This window comes from Nestor notabilis, unplaced genomic scaffold, assembly GCF_000696875.1.
Source record: "Nestor notabilis isolate BGI_N333 unplaced genomic scaffold, ASM69687v1 scaffold6917, whole genome shotgun sequence".
Classification (NCBI taxonomy): Eukaryota; Metazoa; Chordata; class Aves; order Psittaciformes; family Psittacidae; genus Nestor; species Nestor notabilis.
The window spans coordinates 43,125-68,673 of record NW_009935981.1 but is presented as its reverse complement, the minus strand read 5'-3'; the positions used below and the strand labels follow the sequence as shown (position 1 = coordinate 68,673).

Here is a 25,549-nt window from a genome sequence, read left to right as displayed (position 1 = left end):
AAAATCATTTTCATTTAGTTTGCTTGGTATGAAAAACCAAGTCAGTATGTTCTTTTTCTACATAATTTACTAGATCAGAATGTTGGTTTACATTGTACATCCCCAGTTTTGGTCTTCTGTTTTATCACATATTAGAAAATGAGTCACCAGGAATTTACATTGGTTTTATTCTTTTCTTTTTATCACAAAGACTTTTATTATAAATTTTGTAAATTAACAGCTTAATTTACTGTGTCACTTGAAAGAATTCAAAACCAAAGGGGATATCAAAAGATGTAATGAGCCAACTCACCAAAATTTGCCAGCATTCCATACGCTGCAAACTAGATATTACACAAAGCGTCCAGACCTTTTCTTGTTCCGTACAGCCCCTCTAAAGACTTCAGATACACTGAGTAAAATTGGAATTTTCAAAAATACTGTTTCAATTTACAAGTTACTGCTAAAAAGATTTCTAGTGTTTTTCCATCCTCAAATGCTGGAAAAAATTTAAGCAAGACTCCCAAAAAACCAGGTTAGAAATAAATTTAGCCATTCACTTACACTGACTTTCATGAATCATGAAGGGACATGTTTTCAGCTACCATTGCTCAACTATGGAAGTCCAGGCTACAAGCTGTCTTCTGGAACTAAAGCTTTAAGAAAAATGCTACTGATCATGAAACCCAAGACCAAAAGATGTGGTAATTCCTTTCATGATTGCAATGGCAGCAATAGCAGATCAGCGCTATGCTCTGCTGACAGTTCCATCAAAAATTTTAATGTCTCTAATACCACATAAAGTGCCCTAACTCAGAAGCTCCTGAACTGTATTAAATCAGATACCCAAAACCATCAAATAAAAAAACCCAAACCCTTTCCTGTTGCTAAGCTCCTGAACTGTATTAAAACAGATACCCCAAAAAAATGAAATAAAACTCAAGCCCTTTCCCGTTAGTAAGCTTTAATCTGTGCCCAAAGATCAGTTTTATACAAGTCTAGAAAAGCCTTTTTCTATATATACCCAAGAATAGGGGTTTACTACATGCAGTGATGGTACCTGATTCTTTAATCTGAGCCAGCTTCCTGCTATAGGCAAAATATAATTTTTCTGGACGGTGGATTAAGGGCCAGGATGCTAGGCAGCTTGTACCATGGGGAATGCTACAGCTAGGTCTGATGCTTCTTTACAGCAGAAACAGAAATATTTGAAATAGCAGCAGCATTGCTAGGAAAAAGCCATCTGTGACACGGCACAACAAGAACTGTTTTCTGACCCCTGAACCCATCTCTCTCAATTGCAGCAGCAAGCTTGATTCTCCAGGTCTCTGGTACATGTTAAGTAGAAAAGGGCTAACAGCTATTTCGCTATCCCGAGCAACCTAATGCCCTGAGCGCCTGCTTGCCATGCCTGTGGCAAAAGACAATCATGATTTTAACAAAAACGGTGGGGACGGGAGAGGGAGGAGATACATAAACTTGGAATGCCAGTACTATGCAATATGCTTTTTCAAATAATTATGTATCATCTCACATCCTGAATTCTTACACTATTTCAAAGGTAACCAGAATGTTTCAGATACGTTACAGTATAAATCTCGCATATACCAACCACTTCAAGTCAGTTATCTCTCTCAAGTATTTACTAATTACAAGTATTTTTCTTTTGATTAAGTTGCTGGTTTGTTTTCATTAACAGTCAGACTCTTCTACATGATCAAAACCAAAAAATGTTACATTAAACAGAAATCCTGTAACTAATCACCTGGTAGGGTGACCATGACTATTTCCAGACACTTCCTCTGCCTCTGTAAGCCAGTGACAGATTGCAGTTATTAACAGGTCAGTGAATAAATTAATTCCAGGGCACTGGAAATTATGTTCATGAAATGAAAAGTGGCCTTGCTGACATTGCATCACTATTTCTAGACAGCATGCTTGAACACCAAATAAATCTCACAGCTTGGATGAGTGCCAAAAACTAGTGACCTAGTTTCATTAGGGTGGGAAAAGACTAGCAATTGGTCCTGTGAGAGCAGATTACCAAAATAACTTCACACAATAACATTCCATAGAGAATTTTCTTTACATCAGACATTTTCCAATCTAACAGGTTAGTGAAAAACCTCCCTCCCCCCAAAATGCCAGTCCCAGATCCAGTAAAGCCTGAAGTTACATGCACTCAGATTACTCAAGCTGACATTCCTATAGAACATTCCAATTAAACAGAATAAATATTATCTTCTTTCCATCTCCTTATCTCTTTCCATCTCATTCAAAATGACTTAACACTGTTTTAAATCAAAACAGTTTGTGCATTTTCAATGGAAAAATTTAACACTTGTCTTAAACAAAGAGTTTTTACTAATAAAAGTAAGCCTATTTTTAAATATTCAGCATACAGTAATCTGCTCAGTAATCTTCCTTGATTAAAAATTCCTTAGCTTCTCTTTAAGAAAACACACTGGGTATGGATGAGCCCAACAGCTGTCAACATAATTTTTAGGAACTTATCAAGCATTGTTGCGTCTATACTAACCCCCATTTATACAGTCCAGCTGGTACTCCAGAGCCCCACTCCTAATTCTTCACCTCCAGTAACATCTATTTTGAGATGGAGACATACTGAAGAGGGGAATCTTAATAACAATATGCAGTAGAAGATACTTCATTGTCTTTTCATCTTTCCAAAGCCTGTTGTTTCCTGTACATTGCTTTTCATTCACTAACCAAGCGCAGACAGTGAACTTAAATACTGTAAGAAAACTCTTCTTGACCTGCTAAAAATCCCACAACATTCTTTTATAAGCCAGACTTCAACATGACATAAGTAATGCAATGCATTAATTTCAGCCAGCAATTCCTTGCTTACAAAAGTCCTTACTAACACAAGCCAATGACTAAACTGCAGCTCTTCTCTGTGTGCTATGTGCAGTAAGGGTCACTTGCACAATGACTTACACAAAAGGTCTAGAATTTAAAAAACAGAAACAAACTGCTCATTTAATCTCAAAATTCTAGGTTTTCTTTTTTCCTGCAGAGTCCCTCTGGATTCATTACTACTGAAACAAATCCTAAAGGATGATCACAGTTTCTGTAGTCTTTATTGTGGCAAACACTGATGTCAATGGAAATTTTGACCAAATAATGACATAAAGACTTGTAACTAAGTTTTGGAAGGACATACCCATCATTTAAATTTCAAAAATCCTGTGGGAGTATCTGGGAAAAAACAGACAAAAAAAAAACTAGATACATGAATGTTTCTGAGACTGATTATTTTTAATCAAAACATTTAAGAGAATCAACAGGGAATTTTTACCATCTTATTTCTTTCTCCTCATTTATTTAAGCTTTCGTAAGTCCTCAGGTTTGTAACTCCAACCTGTCTTGTCCCTCTCTTGGTAACTTCCTTATCAGCGTGTGCAGCTTGTCTCTTCTTTCTCTCTTGCCCTTTCTGTCTCTGCTTCTTTACACATTCTCTTTGTACAGGGCTGAGGTTTCTTGCAGACTCCACCCCAAATATACATAAAGAACTGTGGCAGTATCATAGGTAGATGCTGTCAAATGTAATCTTAAAAAAACATGAAGGGGAGGGGCAGGGTGTGGGGATACACCACAGAAGCTGAGTCACTTAAAACCACTTAAAGAGTGGCTTATGAGCTGTGTGATTCCTCTGTATGAATGCTGTTTTTCTCACCTGTGAGAATCATGCAGGTCTTCTACACATACTTTCTATCTCAGCTTCTGCAGCTGAAAAATACATTTGGTCATCAATTCTACAGAACTACTGAAAACTACCAGAAGATAGGAAACATCATCAGCAACATATGCTAGCATCCAATGTCTCCATCATCTAGCATTAAATTGTGTCTATCACTATGTAGATTAACAAGCTTCTTAACACTACAAGGAGTATTTTCATCACCCTTTTTACACATCTTACTCAGCGACAAACCAGGAACTAAAATAAGAAGTTTATGTTTCCTGGGCTGTCAATGCAGAGAGACAGGAGTGATGCACAGCAACTAAGACTTCCAAAATTGCCTATACGGTATGAATAATTTTCCTCACTCATTTTGTTATCTTCCACTGCCCTGGTATGTTTCTTATACACACACACTTTGGTAATAACAGATTTCTTCATGTCACTACAAAATAAAACTTCATTTTTCTCTCACTATCTTAAAAAATAAGAAAGTAAATTCCCAACCCAGATTGACTGCGTCATGCATTTTCATCTTCATTTACCACCAATTCTTTAAGGTTAATAATTTTCTGTACTAGACTTACTTTCCCCTGCCTATCTTTCTGCATTTCCTAACACTCCCAAAGGGGTTCTTTCTCATTACACTAGCGTTACCATAGAGATAGGAAGAGTAGAGAAAAAGTTGTATTAGTTTGCCAAATAGAGTACCTATGTGAAGATACAGGAAGAAAGGGCACTATTAAGACAATACTTTATCTTGGGCAAAGAGCTAAAGTAGCAATGAGTCTCCTCAAGAGAGGAACATGGAAAGGTCATCAAGCAGGAAGCTAGAGAAGCTTAAAATTCAGAGATGCTGACTATGGAAGAAGCTGAGTCTAGAACTTTGAAGCTCAGGATTTTTATTTTAGCTCTTAGTCCACCAGAAGAGGTAAGACAAAACAGTAGATATTGAGTTTAATTTGTCTAATACTTATTTCCAAATTAGATTTTAATATAAAAAAAGACCCCCCGGTATGTCAGTTTTTAAAAGAAAATTTTACACAACTCTATTTTCCACAGCCAGCAAATTTTTATTTTTCTCAAGCCCCACCTTTCCCCAGAAACATTGCTTATTATTATTCAATCTTCCTTTTATTTTCACATACGCTTTAAAAACGAGAAGTTGAAAGAAAATAATACAAAAACCAAGCATGCAATTGGGGTTTTTTCACTATTCTGAGTGGACAAGAGAGCTTGAGATAGACACTAGCTGCTGGTTTCAGGACATATCTGGGGATGAAAAGGCCAGTCTTTTACAAAGTAAAAAAGGATGGTTCTTGTACAAAGTACATTAGGCTTTGTACAACTTTAAAATTAATTCCAAATTTTGTCCAAGGGGAAAATCATTTAATCAAAAACATTTACAATTTCTGATGGATCCTTGTGAATGAATTCAAAACTCATTTACCTGATTAGTTGCAAGAGTATATACAGATAATTTTAAATTTGGGGGGGGGGGGGAAAGGTTTCCTTAACTAGCAGCACTTTCGATCATTTTTTTCACCATTTATTTTATTCTCTCCATGCCCTTTTCACTTGAGTTCGCCAACTGAATATATGCCATTTTGCACCTATGTAATGAAACCTCCTGTGAATTCCTTTCATATTGTTGCAGTCTGCCTGAACTGTAGTTTCTATTCAGTGTCATACTCTTCTATATATGGTGAGAAAATAAAGTTGCAGAAGCAAAGTTCAGGTTTGCTTTCTTTTCAAAGCATCACTCCTTAGTTACCAGTGGCACAGAAATGGTCTGGAAAAGACATAAATGTTATAGTTCAACCCACACTCACTGAAATAGTACCTGAAGCGGGCTTAAATCTACACGATTTAAGGGGGATGGAAGAAACCAAACTGCTATATTTGTTTGTTTTTTCTGACTGTCATTCAACAATGAGAAATCCATCAATCTCACAAAAAATTTTCAAAGTGATGAAAGCAAATCTATTTATCTACTTGTAAGCATAAGTAAAACAGTTGATAATATTGTTCATGTTGTAAGAATTAATTTTAATAAAAACAGTACTCCAAAATTCAATATTGATATAAACAACAATATTTCTATACCCCCAAGACATGACAAAGGTCTAAAGAACATTCAATCATCATTTGTTGCTAAAGTTTGATTTCTCCATAAGTGTATTATATACTAGTCTCTGACTTGTCATGCTCTGCTTTGCAAGACCAAGAAAATTCCCTTTCCCTCCTCTTACACTTCCTCTAATACTCAGCTTGGCTCCTGTGGCTTTCTTTTGCCCATCTTTTACTTCCACCTTCCTCTGGAGCATCTACAGACTAACTTTAACTAGACAATATGCTGGGAATGCAGTGTTCCTCCTTATGACACCAAACATTCTTGAACGTCTGATTGTTAATCCTGATTTGTAAACAAGACATCTCCAAATTTACATCAGGAATAAATGTTCTGCAATCTCTGATAGCAGAAACAACTAGAGTATCAGCAGCGATCAATTTCTTACACTGAACTTGACATTTCAAATAACATTCTATACAATTGCAGTCACTTGGGATGCTGATGATAACCCTAGATTATAGGCACAGGTTGTTCTGTGGATCACCCCGCAAAGGTAAGTACTGTATGGTTCATGTAGATATATGTCACAGTTCTGATGAGTTGGGAGTTCTCCTACCATCTTCTTCTCTCCTGTACATTGCCACTACTTGCAAACTATTCTGATTAGATAAAGAGACTGTAAATAAAATTTGCAAAACATTAGTTTTATGTATGGAGCTTTTGCAGTGTTAGTATTGCATGATATTTTGAAGTTTTGCCTCAACATCATCACCATTACAATAGATCATAAAGCCAGGGAGAAAATGAGTCATTTAATGAAAGTCAGATTATTTTTATTTAAGAAAAGGAAAATGTAAGAACCACAATTCTCCATAACTTACAGAAGCAGAACCAATTTACCCCCCTCTAGTAACAATCTATATATTGTGTTTAATTACTTTGAGAAAAGAATGGATGTTCAAACATCTGTTTTCTACACTATTAGCATTTTTTTACTCCAGGCCATTTATTTAACAGGATGCATAAAATAAACATTACAAAATATTAAAATGCAAATAGAGCTATCTAGACTCAGATGACTGAAGAAAACATAGATAAATGTTCTTAGAGTAACGTAATTTAGGGTTTTTACTGTATCAAATCATACTATGACTGTAAATGCTCAGCAGTCACTGGTTAAAAAAAACAGAAGTTTTTCTTAATTGTAGGGAAAAGGAAGAAGAAAGTGTATCTTCTTGGTTGTTCCACAGTAAATAAATTTTAAAAAAAAAATATGAATGAAATGCTGAAGATGTTGATTCAGGAGCTTATTTCAACTGTCTTCTGCCAGTATTTAATCTGAGGACATTCAATATTAAAAATCTGACACAAGAATGGGAGAAGAAAACAGAAGAAGTAAGAGAAGTCACAAGACAGCTTATGGGCTAACTGTGGGGGAGAGCCAGGGGAGAAACAAACTCAAAGCTAACTGTTTCACTTCGGGGTTTTTTTTTCTGATCAGTCAGTCAGTTGTCACAGGACTCAGGAGAACTTTAAAAATGTAAAAGGACTCAACTGGTGTCCTTATGAGAAAAAATTGTACATGTAAGAACTAGGGAGACCATGGAAAAAGTAAAGGAAAAGAGTAGACTATTGAAGGAGGAATAAAGATGGAATGGAGAGGTATAGGTAAGATGTATGAAGTTATACAAAATAAGCAAATTTTTCTTTCTGAATATCTCTGTAATGATGTACTATCAAGTAGCACCTATATGCAGAAAAATTACACTAACTGCACAGAAGCCTTTAAGTCCTATCCCAAACACTCCCACAAATGGTGACACTTTTTTTCAGTATTTGTCAAATGCAAATATTCCTATTACTGTTGAAACTAAAGTAAAGAAATCTAAAGAATATGCTAACAATATACTATAAGGTGCATCGGATTTCAACCTGAAATGTCTGACATCTTATTTAACCTTTACACTTGGCTGAATCGTACAACTACTGCTGCTAGCAAGATCACATTCTGTATCAGTTTTCCAGATCTGGAAATTCCCTTGATACCTTTCTCATCCTAAATAGGATACGACTTTTTTTTTAGCTTTAAAATAAATCCTGTAAAAGAGACCTTCATGTTGCTTTTAAAAGTAAATGATGACTACTTCAGTAGATATGGAAAAAACACAATCCAGTTTTCTTTCTTATACTTGTTCTCTTCCTATGCAAAGAAGACTTATTTTTCTGTGTATTCCTCTGCCAGCTTCTATAAAGTTACTATCTGCAAGCACCATAATTTCCCCAAACACGTTTTGAATTTTAGAGAACCAGTCAAAACAATACTGTTACCAGAGTGGAAAGAAAACACAGAAATGCTGCCATTAAACCTCTCCCTTGCTATATATTTTAAAGACAAAAAAACTGTTTAGCCTGCTACCTATCAAAGCTTCACTTTCCCTTTTGGAAAAAAGGGTTCAAAGTGATTCGTAGAACTCGTTAAGAACTTGCCAACAAAGTTTAAGCTGTATTCTTACTTGCAGCAGGTATTCTTTATTGCAGCTCTGGGAGACACAGGGGATATCTCCTCCTAATGTGTCCTGCTTAAGCATCAAACAGACAGTGATTATATTGTTGCTTAACATACGTATTCATTACATTTTCAGTAAATGTCATACATATTCATTAGTTTTCTGAGAATCGTTTTACATAATTCCACGCCCATTTTCACATGCACGTAACAACGTGGTAGTGGTCTTTAGTGGTCATTTTACTTCTTCCAACAACCTTCATCACTTGGCCGATCCTTGAACTCTTGTTCTGGTAGTCTTTGAAGCATGTGCAGTAGATAAATGCTTAAGCCAGCCTAAATGGTTAGGTAACACTGCTGACATAAGTGAGTGATTTCTCCCTGTCCTTCTACTTATCAGTTAACTTAGCTACAGTACATCCTGAACATCTGCTAGTTTCAGATACTCTTTATCTACAGTCCTGTTTTGCTTACAGTAAATATTGTATGAAGGTCATAAGGTTCTAAAACTATGTCAGCTACAACAATTTATCTTATACAAGGATCCTTATTATGTTCTTTTGGTTGGGCTTTTTTTAGGTTTGGAAAGTTTTGTTGTTATGTCAGCAACCACTAGTCTGGTTTTAGCTGATTACTATGAAATATTCACCTAAGATACTTTCCATTGCTATTGTTATAAAGCCACCAAGTTTAACGTTACTTAGAAGTGAATTTTCTTATTTACAAAGGATTATATTTCATTTTATACTTCCTTGTCTCCAAAGAAACTTTAAGATGCAGAAAGAAGATAGCACTTATTTACAAAGACTTTTTGAAAGATTCAACAACTATTTTTTTCCTTTTTTTTAAAAAAAAGAAAACCTTCTTGGTAAAATATCCTTTGAAACGGAATGCTGTCAAGAAAACCATGATCCCAGGGACTATGCTAGGTTTTTACTTTACACCTTTAAACAGTGGATGACAGCTCTGTAATGAAGTAGTGAGGGTTTTGGGAGGTGCAGAGAAGAAAAAGGCAAATTTTGTTTTGATGAGTTGAATGAAGCTTTGATAATGAAAATGTTTTCTAAAACAAAAAAACAAAACAAGAAGGGAAAAAAAAAAAACCAGGAGTGACAGCTCCTAAGTATGCAGGCCAGCAGCTATAGTTTTAATCTAGCCAGGTCAAATTATCTTGCTGACATAAGTGTATTAATTTCAATGAAGTTCCATTATTTTATTTTGTCTTTTTTTACTAAAACATAATTGTTTATGTATACCGATACTTCAACTTTACATGTGGAAAACTCATGGGAAAAAACTACATAAAGAAAACCCAAATTATTTTTTATATATACACTTGTCTTTCTTACTTCTTTTTATCATAGAATATTTTCCCTTGTCCAACCAATCGTACCTCATTCTATTAACAGAGTAAGAAAGTTTATGTACATTGTTTACAAGCATTTTTATCTTCTCATAACAGATCTCTTACTGAATGCTATAAATTAAGATACTAACAAATAAAAGCAGATATGCCAGCAAGGGATCATCTATCAATTGCAGGCCCAGTATGACATCCATTGTGAATATCTAGAGGTAAACAAAAATAAATCATGGATTGAGATAGCTTTAAAAAGTTGCAAAGCAGAAAAACAAAGGACTTTACATACAAATGCTCCGAAAGACAGTTTTCAGAAAAGGAGAAACTTGTCACTGTGAAACACTTTGTTTGCAAGTTGAGAGACACCAGAAACTATAATCAATTAATGAAAGAGGTTTGCTTTCTTTTTATTTCAGTTTGGGAAATAATAACAAAGAGAAGCAACATGATTTTTGTGTAAAAAAGACATTACGCCAAATTCTCCAGAGACTGCAGCATTACACAAAATAAGTTGTTAAAACACCTTTTTAACCAAGAGATCCAAAAAGTGAACTCCTTTTAGCAATGAACAGCTTTGAGGGAAGTCACTCTGGCTGATAACAAGCATTTCCTTAAACCACAGAGCTAATACAGTCTCACTTCCCATTAAATCCTTTCTCAAACAAACTCACTGCTATCCAGTGACAGGAGTATTCTGACTGAAACATTTTCCACAGCTAGGACACCTACAACACCTCCCACCATGATCATTCTTTCATGCCCAAGAATAGGTTAGTTCATGCTGAAATTTTTCGTTTGAGGACAATAAAATTTTCCTTTCATCTTGCCACCTACTTTTTTTAATAAACTTCTAGGGATTCCTTTTTTGCAACCACTGTCCTGTAGTCAGACCACAACTGGACATCAGACCACAAGTTCATAAGGAAAAAAAATGAAGAACAGAAGGGATGAACAGTCTGAAATACAACACAGCAGAGATGAAGAAGTCTAGAAGGTTCCTGGTGTATATGGAAGATAACTTCCTGACACAACTGATGAGTGAGCCAACAAGGGAAGGCATCCTGCTGGACCTGTTGTTTGTGAACAGAGAAAGATTTGTGGGTGATGTGATTGTTGGAGGCTGACTTGGGCATAGCAATTACAAAATCATAGTTTGCACTTCTCAGAGAAGAAAGGAGGGGAGTCAGCAGAATTGGAACCTTGGACTTGCAGAGGGCAGACTTCAACCTGATTAGGAGCCTAGTTGACAGACTCCCTTGGGAGGTAGTCCTGAAGATCAAAGGAGTCTAGGATGGCTGGACATTCTTCATGAAGGATATCTTAAAGACACAGGAGTAGAATTCAGAATGAAGCCCCTGTAGTCCAAGGGGGAATGTTTAGTGATCTGCTACACCACTTAAGACATACACAAGTCTATGGGGCTGGATAGGAACCACCCACGGGTACTGAGGAAGCTGGTGCAGTACTCACCAAGCCACTGTCAATCACTTACCAGCAGCCCTGGCTAGCCAGGTTGCTCCTCGCGGACTGAAGGTTTCCAAATGCGATGCCCATCTACAAGAAGGGCTGGAAGGATGATCCAGGGAACCACAGGCCTGTGACCTGGACCTCAGTGCTCTAGAAGGTTATGGAGCAGGTAGTCTTGAGCACCATCACACAGCACATACAGGACAAGTGTTCAGGCCCAGCTGGCATGAGTTTATGAAAGGCAAGTCCTGCTTGACTAACCAGACCTCCTGCTGTGACAAGGTGGTCCACTTAGTGGATGAGGGAAAAGGACATGGATGTTGTCTACACAGACTTTAGTAAAGCCTTTGACACTGTTTCCCACAGCATTCTCCTAGAGAAACTGGCTCTCCATGCCTTGGAAGGTTGTACTGTTCACTGGGTAAAAACCTAGCTGGATGGCCAGGCTCAAAGAGTGGTAGTGAACAGGGTCAAATACAGTTCAAGGCCACAAATGGTGTTCCCCACAGCTCAATATTGGAGCCAGTTCTGTTAAATACCTTCATCAATGAGGATATCAAGGGCACCTTCAGTAAATTTGCAGACAACACCAAGGTGGGTGGGAGTGTTGAACTGCTGAAGGATCGGGAGACTCTGCAGAGGGATCTGGACAGGCTGCATTGATGGACTGTGGCCAGTGGTATGAGGTTCAACAAGGCTCATCAGTGCTGCGCCCTGCACCTGGGTCACAACAACCCCACGCAACGCTACAGGCTTGGGGAAGAGTGGCTGGAAAGCTGCTCAGTGGAAAAGGACCTGGGGGTGATGACTGACAGCAGAACATGAGCAGCTTGTGCCCAGGCAGCCAAGAAGGCCAACAGCATCCTGGCCTGTATCAGCAATAGTGTGGCCAGCAGGGCCAGGGCAGGGCTCACCACCCTGTGCTGGGCACTGGTGAGGCTGCACCTCAAATCCTGTGTTCAGTTCTGGGCCCCTCACTGCAAGAGAGACATTGAGGTGCTGGAGTGGGTCCAGAAAAGGGCAACAAAGCTGGTGAAGGGCCTAGAGCATAAGTTTTATGAGGAACGGCTGAGGGAACTGGAGTTGTTTGATCTGGAGAAAAGGGAGCTGAGGGGAGACCTCATCCCTCTCTACAGCTACCCGAAAGGAGGTTGTAGTGAGGTGGGTGTTGGTCTCTTCTCCCAAGTAACAAGTCATAGGAAAGGAAACGGCCTCAAGTTGCACCACTGGAGGTTCAGACTGGGCATTAGGAAAAATTTCTTCAGTTAAAGGGTTGTCAAGCAATCAAACAAGCTGTCCTGGGAAGTGGCTGAGTCACCATCCCTGGAGGTATTTAGAATACATGCAGATGTGGTGCTTGGGGACACGGTTTACTGGTGGATTTGTAAGTGTTAGTTAACAGTTTGACTTAAAGATATTAAAGGGCTTTTCCAACATAAACAATTCTATGACATATGCTTGTTGTGATGACATAAAACCCTTCATGCATTGAATACTGATCAGCAGACTTGCTTTAAAAAACAAAAATCATCAATATTCATTCTCAGGTAACTTCCCTGGCACTGAGTTACCAAGACATTTTCTCTCTTACACACTCCCTCTACTTCTTCAAATCTTTACTTCCTTACTAAACAGTAGGAAGTATTGAAGAGGAAAAACGTAAAGCTTTTTCTGCTTTCCCTTGCTCACAGTCTGGCAACTAAGGCTCTTTTCACAGTGGAGAGAACTCGATATAAATTTCCAAAGGTAGAAGAATCATCCTTCTCCCTCACCACCTGAGCAGCTGGTCTGTGAGCAAAGATGTTGTGTGAAAGCAGGCACTGCTGTTACCCCAGTTGGTCTTGCTCTGCTGTCTGCAATGTATCCATTTTCTGAGGAGACTCAACCTGCTATCACAGATAAGGTACACTCTAGAGATACCTACCTGGTTGAGACCCTCAGCAGACTTAGAAGGAACTATTCAATTTGGTATATTAACTGGGGTCCAACCAACTGCTGTTCAGCCTTAGGCTTTAGAAGGTTGCTGTACTTTTGTGCATATTCAAATGAAAAAGTTCTCACAGCTGTGAAATTTAGGTTAAATCTGGTTGGTCACTAGACAGCAGCTGACTGGGTCTTTTGATGAACCCATTTCAAAGGATAAAATAAAACACAAAAACCAACAAGGTCCAAAACATCACATCTCACCTGCCCTGAATCCATTATATCATCCATTTAATACTATTAAATTCCAGTAATGTTCTTCTAACATAGCTTTTTGAGTATAACTTCCTCCAGTTTTAGAAAAGGCAAATAAAAAATGAAGAAGTTTTTCATACAGCACCTAACACCCACGTTAATTATCACCCAAGTTAAAATCTTTACATCTATCACATATACGTGGCAGCTGATGGAGCATAATAAAAACAGTAGTAGTTTGCCATGCTATAGGGACCTACTCTGAAGAAACAACACATTTTGTCAGCGTGTTTCAGACGTAGCAGATGGCAGCAGAAACCTACTGAGGCCTCTTAATGGCTACAGCTCTCTTTTCAGCTCCACTGCCCAGTCCTGCTTTGCCTCAGAACAGCTTGAAGTAAGCACTATAAGGAAATATTCCATTACTGCATGAAGCTTATCGCTGAAGTGGACATATCTAAATCACATATGCAGAATTCCTTCACTCATTCTTCACTTTCTGAAAACACAAAGCACGATCAGTTACTAGTTGGATGACAGGAGCCAAAAAGGGCTGAAACACTGTCATTGTCTCAACAGGATTAATGCAAGTACAGGCTGATCAGGAAAAAATTGTGATAAAGTCAAATACACTCAGCAGAAATAGTCCTCAGAAAGGCTGAATAGCAATAGGGAAAAAAATAGGCAATGAACATACCCCAAAATGTTTTAAATTTAAAAAGCATTGTAACATGGTGAAATCTGTCACATTTTCCAGGAGCTAAAGACATATGTCCAAATCATGATTTTATGATGACAAACAAACCAAAAAAAAATTAATTCCAAACCTCAATCTTTGAATGGCAATAAAATATTCTGAATGAAACTCATGAGTCAGTCACCTCGCATTTTAAGGTGAAAGCATGAGAAGTTTGAAACGTCTATAATTAACTAAAGACAAGGAAACATGAAACAACCTAAATAAGTTGAATTCTAAGAATATATAGAGAACTTGATCAGAATTTCTTTGACTGGAGAGCGTGTCTCCAACACTGTCCTGCAAAATTCCTCAGAAGCTGGTGGAGTGGAAGGACAAAGGGAGAAAATTGCCAACAAATAACATCATTTTGTGTCTTTTTCTTCACTAGGACTTACTGTCGAGGTAGATTATTTCATGACACCACCACCTGAAGGAAATATATCCCTAAAATTATCTACATTATTATCTTTATCCACTGCTAAAAAGAGACGAGTTACCATAACTAGTTTTGTCAAGTAAAATGTAGCTCTGACCCTAGAGAGAAAGAGATGGGGAGAAAGTATTGACTGAAATCACAACTCAACAATAACCATAATAATAGCGCATTTGAAATTGTACAATAATTGTCTAGATTAGTGATAGGATGGGACAGTTTCATAGACAAAGTTCGGCAGAGCACTCCTATTATAGTAATTATACTGTCCTCTCTGCATGAGCTGCAACGGTATTCATTGAAACTGGATACAGTGCTTTCAAAATAGGTTCCACCCATTAGAAAGAAAATATGGGAAAAGAAAGGTTACAAAGTTCCCCAAGAAGTTCCAGAAATGGAGGCCAAAGTTAAATGGCGGTCTCAGAGAGGCACTTGTTTCCAAGTTATTGCCCTTTTCCCAGAAAGGCAGATACCTTAATTTAAGTGACAATGATTTATTCATAAAATAACAACAAAAGGTTTCATAACACAAAGACCTTCTTGACCATTGTTCACTATATATGTTTCATTCACCATGAAACCACGAAAAACCAGTAAACTGACCTTACAAATAGAAGTTTTTGATGCCAAAAATCTCAAAAGATGTCAGTAGAACAAAAGATCTATTGACAGCCATACTTTCGGTTTTTAAACGCTTTACAACCAATTTACTAGCAGCATGAAAACAGAATTTGAATCCTAAAGTACCAGACGGTCATAAAAGTGGATGCTTATTTAAAATACCATTTTGTACACTGACAGTTAACTCATACCTTTTTTCTTAGTCTGACCCTTCCCAAAATTATTCTGTCTTCTGATTAAGACATCAAATGTCATTTACAGAGTCACTCAATACTGACTTAGCTAATGAAGACTTTGGTTGAAAGCATAATATACAAATGCCATTCCCTAAAACTGAGCTTTTATTGATTTTTGGTAAGTAATATGTACAGTAAGCTTTAAAACATGCCATGATCATTAAAAGGAATATAAAAATAAGCAGAAATTCATAAACATCAATCCAAAATCAAAAGCTGAGAGCATGTGTTACTTAGTTATCCATGGTAATAAAAGCAAAAGATTCATACCTGCACCTGGAATGATTGCCAACTTTGTTTCAACTAGACCCATTTTAGCAGAAGAGGCTAAAAACAGAATGTAAATGAGTTCTTATTATGATCTATAGGAAAAAACTTAGCAAAGTATGCAATAATGACCTACAAGATTGTTGATTTATTACATTTCCTTCATAAAGAACAATAAATCACTTAAAAAGCATTTGTTTATGAAACTCTTTAAATAGATTTAACCTTTAGTAAAAGATCCAACTACTTTCATCAAGGCAAGTTCTGTACCTTATTAATTTTCACATAGCAAGTAATCAATTACAGTGAGTAACAGAGACTTACTTGCAAAATGTAAAATACTAAAATAAAAAGATTGTTATTATTTAACATCTCAAAATGGGGTACAGTTCCGTATCTGATTATTATTATGAATTCTTTAGCTGACAGAATATTCTCTAAGGGTCAAACAGCTTTATATATCCTACGTTACTGGCAACTGTTCAGGAGCAAGTTTCCATTTACTTTTCAACAAATGGCTTTACAGTTCTGACAGCTGGATAGGTCAAGGTTTCTCTTTTCAAGTGCTATTGTCACTTTTCTTTTATAACAGCTTAATGGCTTGTGTAGTAATACTCTCACTAACAACTTCTGCTTTTTCCCTGCAAACTGTTTAGATAAAAATCAAATCTCCATCTAGCATACTTCAGATACAGAAGAGGAGAATACTTGAATTAGTAAATTAAGTATTTTTTTCAAACCACTATATAATCCTTCTAGCAATACTGATAACATAAATGTCATAAGAAAAAAATAAAACATGTAACACTACTTAGACAGGTTTCTGCTAAATCCTTTTAAAATAATTGGTTAGAAACAACAACAAATACAAAGTAAGTTTTATAAAACTATTGCCAAAACAAGAATTAGTCAAGCCATCTGCAACACTAACAATTCTATGTTCTATAAACAGGATTCGGACCTACCTGCCACTCTTATGTCACAGGCTAATGCAAGTTCTAGGCCACCACCTAACGCAGCTCCATCTATTGCAGCAATAGTAGGCACAGGCAGATTAGCTGAAAAAGAAAGTCCCAATTAATTTAACACTGGCCTCATAAAGAATGTCTCTGAAATACCATTTAATTGCATTTTATTCAAAGTACAGTCATCCTATGGGAAGAAACTTGATAAAACTAAGAGGGACAAAAAAGTGATTGCTCAGCAACACTTCGGCAAAAATAAAATGACCCTCCTTCTATATCACTTTGTGGCTAAATAGGTTTGCAAGCCCTTTCCTCTAGCTTCTGCTGACTTCTGTCAAAAATCTGAAGAGTAAACTCTAAAAACATACATAGCAGAGCTAGGCAAAAAATAAAAAAGGAATACTTTAAAAAGGCACATACACAAACAGTCCCAGTTGAAATATAGATGACTTACCATAATCATCTGTGATGCTAGCTCAGCTGGAAGCTGTCTGTGTCTTAATATTCCCAGATGTGGTGTTGTCACCACTATTGCCCCTTTTCTCCCATAAAGCAGCAGCCAACAGCTTAATGGAACGTGGAAAAGTTTTCAGTCTCAAACAGATGCATGCCCTGCCTGAACATGTGACAGGTAGCAGAGATACAGAGACCTGTGTGACCATAGCAGGTTTGTATTTGATTTATCATCTGTGTTCTGACTCAGGGAAGTCATTTAAACATTCAGTTTAAAGTACTGCTCTCCATCTCCAACAAGTTTAAGTTTTCTTCTTCCCTCTTCACCACAAACTCAAAGTTTTGGGATAAAAGGTATTTTTCATTTGAGAAATAAACTTCTATAGTACAGCTTTAATTAGATTTAACATTTACCACAAGCTATCGATAATTTTAGACTACACTTAAACAATATTTCAGTAGTACATTGTTGCTACTTAAGTTTCAAAGATAGTCAAAAGCAATTCATCAGCTGAACACATGGCCTACAGCTTGTTGAAATGTTAAACCAACTCTTGACAGCAATAGTTGGGGTTTTTTTCAGATGTTAAAAAAACATTTTGTTTTAATGTTTCAGCTTCTTAAATTCAATGACCAGTTCATTCAGTCTTAGTTGGAATTGAAAAAAAACCTGCTGCCAAAATATAAATGAAAATCTGATGTGAGAGAATGTTCTCTCCTTTTATAATCTAGAAGGCTAATTTGTCAAAAAATGATTAATTTAATGCACTAATTACAAATAATAATTCCTTTCTTTAGTGAACTAGTTCTAAATTTAGAAGTTGTGCTACCTAACTTACCTTTTTCCTTTCTGACAGATACACTTCAGATAACTTCATCTAAAAAACAACCTCACAACCAATAAGAAGTTAATGTATATCAGCATGGATAAATCTGTATACAAACAGGTAGTTCCTCACTGGGTAACAAAACGAAATATCAAATTAAACAAAAGGCTACTTTTAGCTGCAAATCAAAATCCTTTTATGATTAACAACTAATGAAAATCCAATTGTCTTCAAGAAAAGAACAAAAATTTATTAATGTTTTTCAAGATTATAACAGATGCTTTAAATCAAAGTCCCTTGGGTCCTGATTTAGATCTTGATTAAGTGATTATCTGAACCAACTCCAGTGTCAAAAGAGACTACTGATTACTGTCTGCAACAATCAAGCACTTGCAGCCACTTAGAAGAGCCCAAGTTAGCAATTACATATTGCCATCTAGCCACAGAAAGCACAGAAGACAGAGGAATAGGAGTAAAATCTGCTGTTTCTCAATTTACTTTTCTTAGTTATATGGGAAAGCAACTCTCATTCCAGCAAGGCCAAGCTGCTGACTGAAACTCATAACCCCGTCACCACAACCAATCTGCCAAACAGTCTTGCAATCCAAGTTCAAGGTTGATACATCTTGTATTTAAAGAAATCTGCCTCTGCCACCAGTAAATGAAGAATAATTTGCCTGAACACTAAGGCATGGCCATTATTAATTATAGTTACTGCCTGTATTTATGTTCCATTTCTCAGAGACTAGGTATGTGAAGCACTATCTACACAACTTCTGCAGTAGTCCAAGGCAGACCACTTTTCCTATAAGTAACTTTCAAATTTAGCTATGGCACGATTTAAGGAGGCTATTACATACAGAGCATTACAAACCAGTTTGCTTTCAAGAATTACAGCCAGCATTCCTATCAAGAAATACTAAAATTCATAATTAAAAGGGAGAAAAAGCTGTTTGATACCATATGTTAGAATAATAGCTTCCCAAGGATATTAATTTTAAAGGATCACCTAAAGTGGCAGTTGACAATGAAAGAAAGGCAAAATATAAATTTCTTTACAACAGCTGTATGCATACCTATCGAAAGAATTAAGGAAATTAGTTCTTTTAACATGTTCTTGTGAAGCATCAGACAAAGCAATATAGAAATAAATTAGCAATTGCTCCTGATTGTAAACAGAGTCTCTAAGTTACCAGAACTTGTTACCAAGGGCAAAGCTTCTTGGAATATTCGAATTTTGTAGCACAAGAGGCACTTGTTCATGTTTATCTGCATAATTTTAATACACAACTGCCAAAACTGTTCAGCTCATAACAAAACCAGAGACGATGTTTGACAAATCATGCCCTGTAGACTTAACTTAGTTGTATGCAATCAAATTTTTAGAGCACTAAATTAAGTAAACAGACAGATTGACCTCCACAATGATTCTACATGGCAAGGCTCATTTGCCGCGAATGATAGGAAAAAAAACCCCAAACTACTTAAAGCTTTGCCAGGAAGCCCAGTGGTTTTATTCTCTAACATCCCACATTTTGTCACACTGTAAATAACAGATATAAATCTCAGGCGATTATCCTACTAAACATCAGTGCTAGATCTGAAACGGGTTTATCGATGTTCAATCACGAACTGCACAGTAAAGTCCACAAAAGGAATTGTGAATATATATAAAAGGAACAAAACAAACTAAATGAGAGCGTAAAACACACAGAGAAAAGAAGACCATATACACAGATCGATGCTGTTAGTGGTAGTTAAAAAAAAGAGACTAAGTAATCAGCATTGTTAAACTGTAATCACAGAATTGCACTTAACTACTGTAGTACATCAAAGTGTGGACGCTAAAACATGAAAAACACTAAGTAACAAGCCAGTTCATGCAATGAATTCATAAAGGATTACTTCACAGATCTACTGTATAGTAAAACACGCTGCATATTCTGTAGGTACACTTCCACTATGCATATTAAACAAGCGTCCAAAGAAAGGCCAATACTCACGTCCTAATATAACATCAATGCTTAATGACATTACAGAAAAGGAAGGTCGTAAGTACAGTAAAGAAGGGCCCATATCAGTCTATGTAGTCCTAAGTCAGCAAAGGACAGAGGTAAGACAAAAATATATTGCTGTATTTGAGATCACAGGAGTAGAAACAGGTTTGACTAGGTGAAGAGTAGACAAACATGACAAGCAGATCAAAATAATTTTTGTGTATTAAGTTATCTGAGGAATAACCTGTTAGGACAGAAGGTGACACAAACTGTACAAAAGGACATTTAATGGCCATTCAAGACATGACACAGATGAAGTGACCAACAGGGAACTGAAGAACTAAGAAATGAATGGCATGCAAAAAACTTCAGTAAGAAACTAAACATAGTAACATGATACAGTTAATGAAGTCCAAACTCATAAAAGCTCCAAGTTAGAAAAGTTAGAAAATATGATACAAGCAGTATAAAGAAATGGGTCTGTTTCCTACTCCACAGTAACTGTGGATCTTCAGCTCAACTTCAGGAATGCATTCCTGGTAAATGCGTTTGTTACATGTAGTTTTAGATAAGGCTGACCAGCAGCCTTGGGATGCCTCCTGCTTTCCTCTCCATTACTGAAAGACAAAGAGTAAGATAAACCCTCGATTTTGTCATCAGTACAGAATGTCACAGGACACTTTGCATTTAAGCACATAAATACACATGTAATGTGGGAAGCAATGTCAAAGAATCACAACTGTTTTGAAGCAGGTAACTGTTATTTCATTTTAAAGTGACTTTACACATGATGTCCGCTGCTGGTCACTAACAAGGGATTTCCCTTCTGCTTAGAGATGATTATATGATGAATGAAAGACCAGCATATGAAGGAAGAAGGGAAAAACTAGGAAAAATTAATAAATAAGTACAGTAAAGCCAAAATGGCAGTAATTTATACATGAAAGTAGTCTTGCCTTTATTAGACATTATATAGCGTAGATTTTACATAGCTGGCAATAAACACATTCTTTAGACAGTGTCCAACGGCTCAAAGGAAGACCTATCCCTATTACTCATCCCTTCCTGAGGGTTCTTGAAATGGGCAGAGGAAGAATTATAATGGTATCCAGAATTCCAGACTTTGTGCTTTGTGTTCCTGGTCAACTTGCATCAACTTGTCCAGATTGCTTAACTTAAAACATATGACATCCAGAAAAAAGTTACTGATTTAGAATGTATCAAATCCAAAGAGAACGACCTTTTAAGAGTGGCTTCCTTGCTTGCCAAGTAAATACATACTTGTAGTATTTTCTGTTAGCAACTGTAGCACGTATTTGTACAAAAAGAGGAAACATTCTCTAGGCACAAAATTATTAGTTCCAGGCTGTTCATGTGCCTATAAGCTTTCTATAAGAACCATACACTTGTAGCTTGGGAGCAGTATAAAACAATTAACCAGACCAACACCACAGTATTCCTTCCTACAGCTGGGTACAGGAGCCGTCGTTAAATATCTGGAAATCCAGCAGTCTTAGGATTCAGTTTCTCTACAAGTAAAAGGTCTGCACAGTTACTGCAACACTTGCAGTTCATGATTCCCATGAACCAGGAAAGAGAAGGCCTTGGAAGCCCTTTCAATCCCTAATAATGCACAAATTATATATCATCCTAAGATATAATTAACTTCTATTTTTGACGTATCCTTGCACACACGAGGACAAGTGCTTTCAATTCAGCTAACTCCAGCAGTGAGAACTTGGTATTTAGGAACATTCAAATAAGGCTCCACTTCAAAGCATGCCTTTTCAAGTATTTGATATGAAAGACTAAAATGACAGTCATCTTAGCTCCCATTACTATTCTTCAGTTGTCCTCCTGTACCTGGACATCATTGAAAAACATCCTTATATTTCATCTTTCTTCTTACTTCAGTGACCTCTGCCTATCTACGTTTGGAAAGAACAGTTACTGAGACATAAACCAGAAGCTAGTCACTACCTCTAGTGCCTACTAAACTAGACTCATAAGCTTGATTTGTCTCAAAAACTAGGTCTCCAACAATACAAATGACTTCCCAGAGAATGAAGAAATAGATTGTTCAAACTATTTATTCCACATGTGAATTTCTGATTATTTGACAAATAAGGTCAATTAGGGCACAGCTTACTAGGACTAGCAAGTTCAGGGGGCATTTGTAGCAGCTTATTTTTCCTTTTGAATAATGAATATCATCAAACATAAAGCAAAGAGGATGAACTGTTTAAAAATATCTTGCATACTGTATTACATAGATTACTGGAGAAAAGTATGCTATAAATATTGAGGGATATATGAAAACTTCCACAATTCATTATCTAACTAAAACAGATTAAGAAAGTGTGCAAATATCTGCCTTCATATGACTGCAGCACATGAGAAACCTTTAAATCACGTAACAGTGATCTGTGTCAGTGTCCCTCACAGTAAATGTTTCCTGATGTTCAGGGGGAACCTCCCATGTTTCAGTTTGTGCCCACTGCCTCTGGGTCTAGCTTCATCTTAACACTCCCCCACTACCTTTAGGTATTTATCCCTATTGGTAAGATCACCCCTTGAGCCTTCTCTTCTCCAGGCTGAACAATCCTAGTTCACTCAACCTTTCCTCCTACAAGAGATGCTCCAGTCTATTCATCATCTTCATGGCCCTTCACTGGGCTACCTTCAGTAGTTACATCTCTCCCTTGTCCTGGGGAACCCAGAACTGGGCACAGTACTCCAAGGTGTGGCCTCACCAGTGCTGAATGAAGGGGAAAAATCACATGTGACATATTCTTTACATTAGGAACATTTTATTCACAAAATTACACTTTCACCTAAGTTCATTTATGTCACAGGAAATCAGAAAAATAACTGCAACACAATACCGTATCTTGGTTTCACCTTTTGGGATCTTTTCCTGAAGAACAATAATAACATAAAGATGTCATATGAGATTTGCGATGTTAGTTTCAGGCTTTATCTTGCCTTGTAAAACCTGTTACCAAGACAGTGACTAAAACAGTTTGCTTGCATTTTCAATTGCAAGCATCCCAATTGAAAAAGGCCTTTCTATGGGGAGAAAAAAGCTCATAGAAACCAAATACTTCAACAAGCACTTTCATCCATTCTGTAACAGAATGGAAACCAACCAGTGTACGCTGCAACATAAAAAAATGGCTAAGAAAGACTGTCAAACCTTCCTATATGAACTTAACAAAGAAGATAGGTCAAACCATTTTTATTCAAGGCAACTAATTAAATGCTACAAAGCTCTACCTGCCATTATTGCAACAAGAATGAAAAGTAGTTATTCAAAGTAACTTAAATATTTGCTTACATTTTTTAAATACCTCAATCTGCAAAAACATGACCACATTTTTAAGTCTGAATTGTCTACATGTGCATTTGGATGCACACAATTCTTTTCCATGTATTTGTTAGTTTCAACTGTGAAAGGCTTTTAGCTACCCTCTAATTCCAGTGCTTTGGATAAGGAGATTAACAGACTGTTACTGTTGACAGATTTATTTGAACATTACTATCTTTGCTTTAATACCTCCAAAGTTCAGACAGACAACTGGTTGCAAGAAAGAGCTGCATTAAAAAATTATTTTTAGCATTTGTGAAGAAATTTTGCTTTAAATGAAAGTGGTAACTGCACATTGCTTACAGTTAAGCAAAAGATATTAGTAAAGTTTATCTTCCCTTTATTATGACAGTAGCTAAAGGGTTGTCTTAAGGCATTTTCCTCAATCCCATTAATTTCACAGTTTCCTCCAGTGCTCACTCACTCTTATGAATGACCTAGAAGAAATATTCTTGAATTAACAAATAAATATCTAATGCAGGAATATTATGTTCTTAATTTTAAGATTTTCTGTTAGGTACTTTATTATGGACAGGTAATAGGACAGTGTGTTTTATATTCTTGGTAATAGGAGCAAAACCTGGGAAACTAATAGGAATGAAAGACAGGTACTCTAATCAAACCCTTTAGCTAAAGTCTTCTGTAGGCAATTCTGCCATGATTCTCTTTTTGTACTATATAAAACAGTCCGGACATTTCTTCAGCGGTACACTTCGGTTTGATGAACAGATTCCTCAGTTCCTTCATATTTACTAATGTTTCTTCTTGTAGTCTTACTCTGCCCTCAGTAAAACAATAATGAAGTAAACACAAAATTACAGAATCTACTTTCTGTACAAATTAAGAAAAGCTTTGGATAGAAGAAAACTGAAATCACTTCTTGTATTTCCTATCCTAAGTACATTTAAGAACTTACTACACACACAAATAGCATAGCACATAATCAAGCACTGAATTCATAAAACAAAAGGCCAGAATAATAGAATGGTTTGGGTTGGAAAGGACCCTAAGATCATCGAGTTCCAATCCCCCTGACATGGGCAGGGACACCTCACACTAGACAATGTCGCCACACTGACCCTGAATGCTGCCAGGGATGAAGCACTTACCATTTCTTTGGGCAACCTGTTCCAGTGCCTCACCACAGTGAGGAACTTCTTCCTTACATCTAACCTGAACTTCCCCTGTTAAAGTTGAAACCCATTACCCCTTGTCCAACCACTGCAGTCCCTGATGAAAAGAAGTCCCTCTCCAGCATCCTTATAGACCCCCCTCAGATACTGGAAGGCTGCTATGAGGTCTCCACGCAGCCTTCTCTTTTCCAGGCTGAACAGCCCCAACTTTCTCAGCCTCTCTTCATACGGGAGGTGCTCCAGCCCTCTTATCATCCTCGTGGCCCTCCTCTGGACTTGCCCCAGCAGCTCCATGTCCTTCTTATGCTGAGGACACCAGAACTGTACCCACTGCTCCAAGTGGGGTCCCACGAGAGCAGAGTAGAGGGGCAGGATCACCTCCTTTGGCCTGCTGGTCACGCTTCTTTTGATGCAGACCAGGATATGGTTGGTTTCTGGGCTGCAAGTGCACACTGAAGCCGGCTCATGTTCAGTTTCTTGTCAGCCAACACCCCCAAGTCATTCTACCCTCAGCTGCTCTGAATCTTTTCTCTGCCCACCTGTAGCTGTTCCTGGGATTGCCCCAACCCAAGTGTAGGACCTCGCACTTCGCACTGTTGAACTTCATGAGGCTGGCATCGGCCCACCTCTCAAGCGTGTCCAGGTCCCTCTGGATCCCATCCCTTCCCTCCAGTGTATCAACCGAACCACACAGCTTGGTGTTGTCTGCAAACTTGCTGAGGGCACACTCAATCCCACTGTGAATGTCACTTACAAAGATGTTGAATAGGATCAGTCACAACACCGATCCCTGGGGGACACCACTTGTCACTCGTCTCCAGTTGGACATTGAACCATTGACTGCAACTCTTTGCGTGCAGCCACCCAGCCACTCCTTTATCCACTGAGTGTTACATCCATCAAATTGATGTCTCTCCAATTTAGAGACAAGGATGTCGTGTGGGACAGTGTCGAACACTTTGCACAAGTCCAGATAGATGATGTTACCTGCTCTGCCCCTGTCCATCAGTTCTGTAGCCCCATCATAGAAGGCCAACAAATTGGTGAGGCAGGATATGCCCTTTATGAAGCCATGCTGGCTGTCATCAACCACTTCATTGTTTTTCACGTGTCTTGGCACAGTTTCCAGGAGAATCTGCTCCATGATCCTGCCAGGCACAGAGGTGAGACTGACTGTCTTCCATATTCCCCTTCCTGAATACAGGGTTCTATTTCCCTTTTTCCAGTTGCTGGGAACTTCA

At 37.4% G+C, this 25,549-nt stretch overlaps 1 protein-coding gene across 1 annotated transcript in view; it reads right to left on the bottom strand.

Moving 5' to 3' along the window:
* Window positions 1-25,549, bottom strand: part of LOC104408475 (methylglutaconyl-CoA hydratase, mitochondrial-like) — a 109,062-nt gene that overhangs the window by 46,456 nt on the left and 37,057 nt on the right. The window contains exons 5-6 of the mRNA XM_010018099.1: window positions 16,532-16,624; window positions 15,570-15,626 (exon numbers count right to left, since the gene is read on the bottom strand). Coding sequence (XP_010016401.1) covers window positions 15,570-15,626; window positions 16,532-16,624 — 150 coding nt within the window. The remainder of the gene's footprint in view (window positions 1-15,569; window positions 15,627-16,531; window positions 16,625-25,549) is intronic.